Raw genomic sequence first — 12,137 nt, 5'->3', positions numbered from 1 at the left:
TCAGAGGACAGGAATTCCTCTCCATGGAGGTTTCCTTTATTTTTTTTAATGTGATTCTGAACTTGATAGCCTTTTTCCTCCTCCTGTCTTTAGAACATCTTAACTTCTAGGGATACGCTTTCCAACATTTTAGAAATGTTAATTTGCCCAGATTGCTATTTCTCATGAATATCTTCTTCAGGATAATCTGGCTATTCTATGCCTTCCAAGATGTGAAAAGGAATTTGCTTCACTGATTGACATACAGGGGAAAAAAAGGAGAGTGCCAAAGAAGAGCCAAGATGGCATCTTGGTTTCCTAAGATAGTAATACATATTGCTCTCTGCTCAGCTCTCAGGCAGGCATGGGATGAAGCACCACAACACTAAGCCCAGCTATTCAGGCAGCCCCCAGAGTCCATTGTGGGCACAGGGAGTTAAGCCAGTACCTGTTTCAAATTCTCACTGTGAGTTTTATTGTCAAATTCTGATATAGCCGAAGGTGATGGAACGATCTGGTTGTTTCCACTGGTCTCTTTCAAGAAGTGTTGATTCTGTTAACAGAAATGGAGATTAGTATAGGCAACAACTAATTACCAGGTCTACCTAACCATCTGGGATGGTCCTAGAACATTCTAGCTTCCCACAGGGCGTATCCACAGATTAATCAATAATCATTTCCCAGGAGGGACGTCTGGTAGGCTCAGCGGTTGAGTGCCTGCCTTCGGCTCAGGTTGTGATCACAGGGACCCAGGATTGAGTCTCACATCGGGGTCCATGTATGGAGCCTGCTTCTCCCTCTGCCTATGTCTCTGCTTCTCTCTCTCTGTCTCTCATGAATAAATAAAATCTTAAAAACAAATAAAAAAACCCAATTATTTCCCAGGAGCTTACAGTGTGACCAGTCTTGTGCTTGGCCCTGAGGGCACCAGGTGCTTTTGGGGAAGCATGAACTGGACCAACGGCACCCAGACACATCAGGGAGCTGAGGTCCTCCCAGTCTGTTTCTCAGTCTCTGAATGGAATGGAATGAACTCCCCAGAAACCAGTTCTCTCCTCCATTACCTGTACTCCCAGAGAAACTATAGGATCACTTTAACTTCTCAGGGGCCAACTCAGTCTGGACCTGGCTAGTGTCATAATTTCCCCAGGACTAAAGAGGTCTGTACACTCAAAGAGTAGCTAGTCATGTAACCGCTAGCCTTATTTTAAGTACAACCAATCATGCACATTACTTATTTTTCAGTTTTAACAGCATATGCCAAGATTTATGTCTAAAGGTTACTCTTCCTTTTCCCATCCCCTTCCCACTGGCTCAAGTCTCTTTGCAGAGACTGAAGTATAACACATTTATATAAACTTTTTCCCTCTAGTAGAAAAACTTTGCATGGGTTAATCTTTCAGAGCCTCTATCTATGACTTAGTATAAAATGTTCCAATGGGGAGGATTACCATCGGCAACCATGGAAGTTTAAAAGAGGCAGATTTAATTATAACAGAATGCAATTAGGGAAAATAACCAGTTTTCCCTGAAATCTGAAATCCCAGACATTTATCAACCTGCTTTTATAAGAAACAAAAGGCAACAATAAAGAAAAAGAGAGGTGGGAGAAAAAGGCCCCATGGTTCTCTAAAGCATGAATTTTTGACTTAGGAAACAGGTATTTTGGAAAATACTTATTATTTTGAGAAAATGCTCAAGATATTAACATAGCAGTAATGGAAAAACTGCTGAGTTAGAGGTCTTTATTATTATGGATCCCACAGACACTCAGCAGGAGAAGTGAAACTGGAATCCAGGGTGTCTGAACACCTAGCTCAATATCTCTCCAGAACAGCCACATTAAATACCAGTGAGGGGTATTTGTTTTGAAGAAAAGAAAAACCGTCCTTTTCTAGAACTCTAACATAGCCCAAGTCTCCTAGGTACAAATTGCCCAATTTAAACTCAAAACTCCAAGGCTGGAAAAGAACATGCAGGATAGACCTAGAAATTAGTGAAGAAGCTGGGGAACTGTTGTGTTCCTTGAATAGTCCTGATTTGTACATATAACTCCGGAGAGGAGAGTTATATGCCTCTTTACTTGGCTTCTCTTCGCTACAAAGTCTGAGAGTCTGTCCAAATTCCTGACCTACAGAAGAGTGAGAAATAACGTGTTGCTTTAAGCCACTAAGTTTAGGGTGATTTGTTATCAATCCTATGACACTTCCCTTTTCTTTTCTTTTTTTTTTTTAAGATTTTATTTATTTATTCATGATAGTCACACACACACAGAGAGAGAGGCAGAGAGAGGCAGAGACAGGCAGAGGGAGAAGCAGGCTCCATGCAGGGAGCCCGATGTGGGATTCGATCCTGGGTCTCCAGGATCACGCCCTGGGCCAAAGGCAGGCGCTAAACCGCTGTGCCACCCAGGGATCCCACACTTCCCTTTTCTTCTCCATTTTCCTTCCTATCCATTCCACCCAGGAACTGTATCTTACTGCTGTTATTTCCTCCACTATAAAAGGTGCATGGTAGGGTCTGTTCAGTTGAATGGGAAGATGGCATTACTCCTACTGCAGAGAAGAGGATAGGCGGAATGCAGATTTCCTGCAGCATTTGTAGATTTCCTTACCATGTCACTCTGCAGTGAGTCCATGGTTTTCTTGTGTTCGTCCACAGTCTTCTGTATTGCCTCCACAGCAAGATGGACACTGTTTAAAGTGTTGCCAATGGTAGCTACACTCTGAAAAGAAACATGTCATAAGACCAGTGTCTTTTCCTTTTTAAGATTTGTAATAGCTTTACTAAGATGTAATTGACACAGTGAAGGGGCACATATTCAAAAGTTACAGCTTGGTAAGATTTGACATATATACCTAGGAAACCATTAGCAAAATTTAGATAATAAACGTCCATCACCCCAAGTTTCCTCAGGCCATTGTGATTTTTCCCTCCCTTGCCCCCAGGCAGCAATAGATCCACTACATATCTGTTTGCATGTTCTAGAATTTTGTATAAATAGGATCAGTGAATGAGTATGTGGAGGTTTTTTGTTTTCTTTTTTTGGGGGGTATAGCTTCTTTCACTTGGCTTCATCTTTTAAGATTTATACAGGCTGTAGCCACTTAGCTTGTTGCTGAGAAGCATTCCATTATATGGATACATCACAGTTTTAAATACTCACCTGTTGATGGACATTTAGGTTGTTCCCAGTATTTGACTAGTACAAATAAAGCTGCTGTCAACACTCATGTCATTCATATACAAGTCTTTATGTGGGCATATGTTTTCACTTCCCTTCATTGCATGCTTTTTCATCAGCATAACGTCTAGGATGTGAATGGCTGATCATACGGTAGATATGTGCTTAACTTTTTTTTTTTTTTTTTTAAAGATTTTTACTTATTTATTCATGAGAGACACAGGGAGAGGTAGAGACATAGGCAGAGGGAGAAGCAGGCTCCCTGCAGGGAGCCTGATGTGGGACTTGATCCCGGAACTCCAGGATCACACCCTGAGCTGAAGGCAGACACTCAACCACTGAGCCACCCAGGAGTCCCAATGCTTAATTTTTTAAAAGCTGCCAAGATGTGTTCCAAAATGGTTGTACCATTTTACATTCCTACCAGCAGTGTAGAATTCCAGTTCCTTCATATCCCCATCAAAACTCCTCTTCTCAGTCTTTTTAATTTTAGACATTCTTTTAGGAGTACAGTGGTTTATCACTGTGTTTTATTTTATAGTAAACACTGACCTAATGAAGGTCAGTGTTTTTAATTATTTCAAGTTTCTTCAAATTGAATTTCACATAGCTTATGCAGACATAATTAACAGGAAACTATACATGTTTATGGTTATATACAGTTGACCCTTCAATAATACAGTTATTCGATTTTGCAGTCAAAAATCTACATATAACTTCTAACTCACCACTTTACTAATAGCCTTTGATGAGAAGCCTACCAATAGCATAAACATTTAACACATATTTTGTGTATGTATTTTATACTGTATTCTTACCAAAAAGTAAGCTAAAGAAAATGTTAAGAAAATCATGAGAAAATACGTTTACAGTTTGTACTGTATTTCAAAACAACAACAATAACAACAACAACAACCAAAAAACACATATGTGGACCACATAATTCAAACCTATCATGTTCAAGGGTCACCCGTATATATAAAATTATATATAACAAATAATTTTCTGAATTTAAAGGACTTTTCCTAGAGAAAAAACAAATTTTCTTAAAGAAACAAAAAAAAAAAATTAGTTCCTAAGTTTGGGACCCAGAGATAAGGGTCTCCCACAACTGCCCTTACCAAGCCCTATGGTAGGCAAGCAGAAGGCCACAGCTAACACTAGACCGTCATCACGTCAGGAACAAATGATGACTTCTGAATGACAATGAGTGGAACCATTTTTGGCTTTGGGAAGCCCAGTGTTTCAGAGATGAAGGAAAAATTCCATTCGGCAGCATTTGTTACTCTTTTGCTTTAGAATCCCATCAGCAACTGCTGAGTGGAATGAGATGCGAGTAGTGGCTTACTTTGTCTTCAATTAGGCTTAAGGAGTCCAACTGGACTAGGGACTGGGGAAATATGATTCAGATACCATCATTTTAAAAAGGCCTGCCCTAAGGGATGACATCTAAAAGAGTGTTACTATTTGGTGGGTGCTGGCCTCTCATTAAGATCTACTGACGGTTTTATAGTTTTATACTAAATACATTAGTATTTTTAACCTAGGTTGTTTCTATTATAGTGACAGCTAAGAACCCTAAAGACCAAGAGATGACATTTTCAACACTTAAAAAAAATCATGAGATACACTGAGATCAGGTATTTGGGATGATCTTCCACTTCAAAATGGAACCACTTGTATTAAAAGTAGAATCTGACATTATAAGCACAGTTTTGCAAAGTGAAAACACACACTCTTAGAAGTCTCTAAGCTGGGATGTTATCTATGTGAGCTCTGTTGCTACAGAAGCTACAGGCATTCAAAGACATCTACTGTTAGATGATCCTCGCTTGCTGGATGTATGAGCCCATTAGGATGCAAGATAGTAAGCTCTTGTTTAAGATTTTTTTTTTTTTTTTTTTTTTTAAGGAAGCAGCTGACAGAGCCATGTGAACTCTAGAGCAAAACCCTGAAACTAGTATTCTCACCAACTGCAAAGTGCCTGGCACAAACTGGAGGAAGTGCCACAAATGTTTACTGAATTAATTAATGCAATAAACCAATGTCCTTTTCTAATGCTAGACTGCCAGAGTTGCTTCTGCATTAAAGACCACAGAAGCCTACCTTTTTTCCATTTGACCCTTGGGAATAATAGCAAGAAGACTGCCTCATCATAGTTATCTCTCCGCCTCCTCAGGCCACCCCCCCCCTGCCCCCGCCGTTTAAGTTGTAAGCAGATGACCATCTTGGATAAACAGCAAACTATGGAGACTGACACACACAGATGGTGTGGCTACAAAATACCAAGTTCTGTTTCTGCAAGTGGCACAGGAGTTCTTTACTCCTTTGTGGAAACAATTTATATGTTTATAGAACCTGGTATACAGTCAAATCAAACTTTTTATACACTAAATTTGAAAAGTCAAAGACCTTAGATTTGACACCCAGTTTTTAGGGTTCCTTTCCTCCAGCATCCCTTCTTCCATTTCCTGCTTCAGGGGTTAATGTTGCTTGTGTCCCAATTAGGCATCTTTTTATTCCTTCCTACCCCTATCCACTCTCTCCATCCAGCTCTACATATTGCTGCATATTATTTGGTTGGTCACTGCCTCCTGCTTTGGTCCAGAATCCTAGGGATCAAGTAAATGGAAATTTCAAATTATTTCTTGCCTAGGCCCTAGAGTTTAGGGTACATAAAAGTGAACTGCTTAGAGAATGTAAACCTTTACCTTTATAAAATAATATATATTGTTTTCTAAAATGCTTTTTACCAATTTATGCTCCCAGGATGAGTGTTTGAAAATTTCTTTCTTTTTCTCCACATCCTTGCTAACACTTATCATATCCTAAACTTTTAATTTTTGCACTTCCCCCAATTATTATTTTTTTAAAAACCTCTTTCTCAAACATGAAAAAAATAGCAATTTAGAGCAACTCTCTTCTATAGTTGGTCTGCTTTCATGAAGACATTTTTTTTTTTTAAGATTATTTATTTATTTATTCATGAGACACAGAGAGAGAGAGAGGCAGAGACACAGGCAGAGGGAGAAGCAAGCTCCATGCAGGGAGCCTGACATAGGACTTGATCCCGGGTCTCAGGATCAGGCCCTGGGCTGAAGGCAGCGCTAAACCGCTGAGCCACCCGGGCTGCCCTCATGAAGACATTTTGGATGATGAATTGAGAAGGCAAATGATGAGAAGCAAACCCATGTATGTTAACCTAAGAGTCCTAGTAGAGAAATTCTGGGATTCAGAGAGCCAAATAAAAAGATGTAAATCCATAAAAACCACAACTAAACTCACCTGTTGCAAATTAAAGGCCCAATTTAACCAAACCAAAACAGGTTCTGAACTGCTTAGAACAAAATGATATATTCTATTACTGCCTTCTTGGAGCAGCTAATTTCAAATTTCAAATGCCATGCTTTCAGAAAAAAACTTGTTAGAAGCTAAAATGACAGCAACAGGTTAATCTTAGTGCCCACATGCAGCACTTACCTTCTGAAGTCCCTCTACAGTAGCAGGCAGACTAATTAAGTCTGCAGCTGACTTAACGTTGGCTTTCAGGTGGTTTACCGCAGAAGTCAACAGAGAAATCTGAAAGAGATTAATAATGAAAAGAGAATTTGGAGAATGAATGCTTACTGCACAGACTCTAGCTGATGATATCAAGGCGCCCTTGACTTTTATTGTTTCTGTGATCCAGACATTATACCCTGTCAGCTCAAAGAGTAGAGAACTACAATACTCTTGGACTTGGGATGCCTGGGTGGCTCAGAGGTTGAGCATCTGCCTTTGGCTCTGATTGTGATCCCGGGGTCTTAGGATTGAGTTCTGCATTGGGCTCGCTGCAGGGAACCTGCTTCTCCCTCTGTCTATGTCTCTGCCTCTCTCTGTGTGTCTCTCATGAATAAACGAATAAGATCTTAAAAAAAAAAAAACAAAAAAACCCTTGGACAGAACCGAGATCTGGAAGACAGCAGTAATACCTCTTCTTTCCCTGCCCCATTTAAAAAAAATTATTTATTTATTTATTTGAGAGAGGGGGAGAGAGAGAAAAAAAAATGGGCGGAGAGGGACAAAAGGAGAGGGAAAAAGAAACCCAAGCAGCTTCTGTGCTGAGCATGGAGCCCGATGACCTTAGGACCCTGAGATCACGACCTAAGCTGAAACCAAGAGATGGACACTTAACCAACTGTGCTACTCAGGTGCCCCTTTCCCTGCCCAAATTAAACACCAGTGCCAAAGACAGAAAGGCAAGTATCATTCTTTACTTTACTTCTGACAGCTACCAGATTCAAAATCTTAAGTTACAGAGATTACAACACAATCCTTCAACAATTGGACAGGGAGAAACCTAATGATCAAGGACCCCTGAAAGATTTCATTTTGATAAAAAATAACACCTTGGTTATTTACTGAACTTTTGTTCCTGACCAAGTGGGAACATACATTAAGTAAAAGCCCATCATCTCAAAATATAGTCTATAGGAACTTGTACAACACTTTAGATTACTTGGGGATTCAGTTTTGGTTTAACAATGTGATTAATATTTCAAACTCAATAGTTCAACCAAAGTATTACTCTGTACTGAAGGGGCCCAATAAATACTCACTGATGTGCTGACTGATGTAGTACATGTATTAAAATAGGAATTGAATAAAAATAAAACATATCTTCCCTTCTGCTATTTAGGGGTAGAATTCTAAAAAGCCTGACTTCTCTCTGGAATGAGGACTGAGGAAACCTATATAATACACAATTTCAGGCTGCAGAGATCATATTCTAACACCTTTGTAGTATGGCTCAAAACAGTCTTGAAAGATTCTTAGTTCCAAACTGCTTTCCTGTCCTGAATTCTAGGATGGGACACAAATCTACCAGTAGCAGTTATATTCAGAATGGCCTCATACAGTAACCACTAAAGTTTCTGGACATTCTGTTATGTGCCTAACATCATGGCAGGCGGCAGATGGATAGCACACAAAGTAATAAACCTGATCCCTTATTCTTTCCTTCAACCAGTGCTGGGCATCTCTGTGCTAGGCACTGCTGCAGGCATTGTGGAGACAGTGGCAAACAAGAACATGAGGTTTTGCTCTTAAGGAGCTTACATCCTAGTAGAAGGTGAAAGAAAAACAAAGAAAAGTATTGGATTAAGCACTAGCAAAGAAGTTCAACAGAGTTCCTGGAGCAAAAAGCAGAGTTTTCTGAACCAGGAAGTCTAGTAAGGAGCCCAGGAACTCAGTCCTCTTTCCCTCTTTCCTGTTAGGAAGAGTATATTCAGGGGCTTCAGGACATTTTTTCATTCATTCATTACTGCAACAAATGAGACCTATTTCATACCAGTGGTGAATTAATACAGATGTCAATGATCTTGTGGTATTTACATTTTAGTGCAAGGAGAAAGACAATTTCATATAAGAAATATACTGGATAATTGGGTGCACTAGAAGAAAATTAAAATAAGGTGACCTGATGAGTGACCAGGTAGCTACTCTCCCAACCCCCCCCAGAAGGCTTTATTACCCGGGGGGAACTACTAGGGCAAATGCCCCAGTGCAAAGAAGAGCTTGGCATATTTAAAGAATGGGAAGAAGGCTGGGTGGTAGGAACATATAATGGGAGTGAGAAAGAGAGGGAGAGACCAGGAGAGAGGGGTAGAGAGGGAGGTAGAGATAGGTAACATTAAATAAATAATTATGTACTAGATGTAATGCTGAAAAAAAGTTCAGAGGAAAGAATATTTGTGTAGGCTGAATGGGACAGGCTTCACTGAAGTAGGACTCGGATAGAGAAGTAAGTAAGCTTTATACATATAAAAAGTAAAGCAGGGATCCCTGGGTGGCGCAGCGGTTTGGCGCCTGCCTTTGGCCCAGGGCGCGATCCTGGAGACCCAGGATCGAATCCCACGTCAGGCTCCCGGTGCATGGAGCCTGCTTCTCCCTCTGCCTGTGTCTCTGCCTCTCTCTCTCTCTCTGTGACTATCCTAAATAAATAAATAAAATATTAAAAAAAAAAAAAAAAAAAAGTAAAGCAGGTTTTCTTTCTATGTTAAATAGGTGAGTGTGGCATTAGGAAATAAGAAGGGAACAAAGCATGAACAGGCCCAAGAATATCTTATCTTCATGACCTTTCTCCAAGTGACAATGATTTATTTATTTGTGTGATTACTTGATTAAGGATTCTCTCTTCCACTAGACCATAAGCTCCATGACATCACGGACATTGTCTGTTTAAACATCTTCCATCATCTACCTGGCATACAGACATGCACCAGTTAAGTATTCACTGAATGAATGTATGGCTGAGAAAGAATACTGTCTAGGAAGGACAGTGAGAAGACTAGTCCAAGCAGAGTAGAGGGTAGACGCCAGGAAGGAGGAGAAAAGCATAAATAAGCAGTCAACGCATTTTTCTCCCCAGTAAAATGGCTTAAACAATAAAAACTGTTTAACAACAATCATCCATAGGGATGTTTTAAAATATGTCTATAAATTCTTTGATAGTCTTCCCTTCAATAGCTGGAACCTAACCCCCCTTCCCTTGAGTGTGGCCTGTCCCTACATAATAAAGTGGAAGTGACAATGGGCAACTCGGGAAACTAGGTCATTTTTTTTTTAAAGATTTTATTTATTGGGGATCCCTGGGTGGCGCAGCGGTTTGGCGCCTGCCTTTGGCCCAGGGCGCGATCCTGGAGACCCGGGATCGAATCCCACATCAGGCTCCTGGTGCATGGAGCCTGCTTCTCCCTCTGCCTATGTCTCTGCGCCTCTCTCTCTCTCTCTCTCTCTCTGTGACTATCATAAATAAATAAAAAAAAATAAAATTCTAAAAAAAAAGAAAAAAAGAAAAAAAAAAGATTTTATTTATTTATTCATGAGAGACACAGAGAGAGAGAAAGGCAGAGACACAGGCAGAGGAAGAAGCAGGCTCCATGCAGGGAGCCTGATGTGGGACTCGATCCCCGGACTCCAGGATCAGGCCCTGGACTGAAGGTGGCGCTAAACTGCTGAGCCACCTGAGCTGCCAGAGACTAGGTCATTAAAAGCACCAGGGCTTCCTCCTGGATTCCTTTTGGATCACTCACACGAAGAAGCCAGCTGCTGTGTTATGAGAACACTCAAGCAGCCCCATGGAGAAGCCCACATTGTGAGGAACTAAGATCTGGTGCCAATACCCATGTGGGTGAAGATTCTCTAGTCCCAGGCAAGCCTTCAGTTGATGCGGCCTTGGCCTAGACCTTAAAGAGATCCTAGCCAGAACCACTCTAAGCAGCATTCAGGTTCCTGACCCACAGAAACTGTGAGGCAATAAATGTTTGTTGTGTTAAGTTACAAAGTTCTGGGATGAATGTAATATGGTGACAGATGACTCACACAGGCCATAAGGATTAAATGAGATATATAATTAAAGCTCTTGGCACAGTACGTGGTACAAACAAAAATACCAATTAGTGTTAGTTTCTTAATAGTGAAATTTAATAAGCACTTAAACATGTAAATTCTCCAAAATGCTCCAAAATCTTCAGACTAATTTTCAACATTCCAACTCTGCATTTAAAAACAAAATGGGTGAGAAATCTCACCCCACAGAGAGATACTCTCAGCAAACTATAAGCCTTTTAAGAGTAGCAATTGTATCATGAAGGTTGTTTTCATCCATATCTTTAAAAAGATATAATACTGAGGTTCTGAAAAGGACTCAAAGAAAATAGGCATTCTTATGCACTGTTAATGGGAATGTAAATTGGAGAAGACCTGTTATCTAGGAGTATCTGTCAAAATTTGAGTGTTTATATTCTTTAATTTAGCAATTTCATTTCTAGAAATCTATCTACACATTACTTGCTCAAGTGCACAAAGATATATACACAAGAGTATCTACTGTTTCCCTATTTGTAACAGCAAAACACTAGAAACCATTTAAGTGTCTATTGCTAAGGATGTGGAGATATATCCAGAGTGAACAAAGCATCTTGTGGAACAATATATACTGAATGACTCTATCCATTTGGTATCTCTCTCTCTCTCTCTTTCTCTCTCTCTCTCTCTCTCTCACACACACACACACACACACACACACACACACACACACACTTACCCATAAGCTAATTCTTATGAAAAGCTATTATGATTTTGATAGAAAATCATGGAAGAATGCAGCCCAGACTCATGGCAGTGGACACCTATGGGGACCAGAAATGTCTGTGTGTGTTGGGGGAACATACAGAGATGAGGTTGAAGGGGAATTTTCATAAGAGTTCGTTATATATTTTATTGTTTAAATCTTATATAAGAATACATTCACATATTATTCACAAAATTTCAAAGACAAAAGATGGGAAAGAAATATACATATAGGAAAAAGACAAGACTCTGGATGCGTTTAATAGATTTCCTAGGCTGGCCTTTTCTTCCACGCCCTTCACTGGGCCTTCCAAGACTATCTTAACATGCTCAATCATAAAGTGTGAGGAAGGAGGCCTTCCCTCAGGTATGTTTTACTCAGTGCCCCGAAGTATGTATACGAATGACTCAATACCAACTTGATGGCCAAGAATATGGTTATTCCAAATGCCCTATCCATTGTGTGATTACCTTTAGGCCACCTAAGGGAGTAAACTCTTTCCACTGATAACTGGCCAGTTCCTAAAAGATGCAAGCCATGTTTTGGGTGGAGTGATCTAGGTAGAAACTATTCTCTCAAGTACTACAATATCCTGAGGCTAATCAGAAGCATCTCAAGAATGGTAATGGCCATTGTGGCTGGAGGCAGCTACCACTTCACCCAAAACCAGAGGAGCAGATGAAAGTAATGCAAGTAGGATAAAGTGAAATACTGGTCCACTTCTCCCCATGCCCCAAACACTCCAGGGAGGGGATAAGCTGCCTCCATGAAAGAGCATGCCCTGGAGAGCTGACAATTAGCTCTTCAATTACCAAACATAACTTAGGCCTTCTTACTCATTTACAAGACCTGAACTCCACA

General features: G+C 40.2%; 1 protein-coding gene across 1 annotated transcript in view; it reads right to left on the bottom strand.

Moving 5' to 3' along the window:
• The window catches only part of EFCAB14 (EF-hand calcium binding domain 14), a 43,522-nt gene that overhangs the window by 17,593 nt on the left and 13,792 nt on the right, over positions 1–12,137 (bottom strand). Inside the window, exons 4-6 of the mRNA XM_038558136.1 lie at positions 6,644–6,742; positions 2,594–2,704; positions 428–532 (exon numbers count right to left, since the gene is read on the bottom strand). Of these exons, the coding sequence (XP_038414064.1) occupies positions 428–532; positions 2,594–2,704; positions 6,644–6,742 (315 nt within the window). The remainder of the gene's footprint in view (positions 1–427; positions 533–2,593; positions 2,705–6,643; positions 6,743–12,137) is intronic.

The sequence above is a fragment of the Canis lupus genome, chromosome 15, assembly GCF_011100685.1.
Source record: "Canis lupus familiaris isolate Mischka breed German Shepherd chromosome 15, alternate assembly UU_Cfam_GSD_1.0, whole genome shotgun sequence".
In the NCBI taxonomy this organism is placed as follows: Eukaryota; Metazoa; Chordata; class Mammalia; order Carnivora; family Canidae; genus Canis; species Canis lupus.
This window is presented reverse-complemented; position numbering and strand designations above follow the sequence as displayed.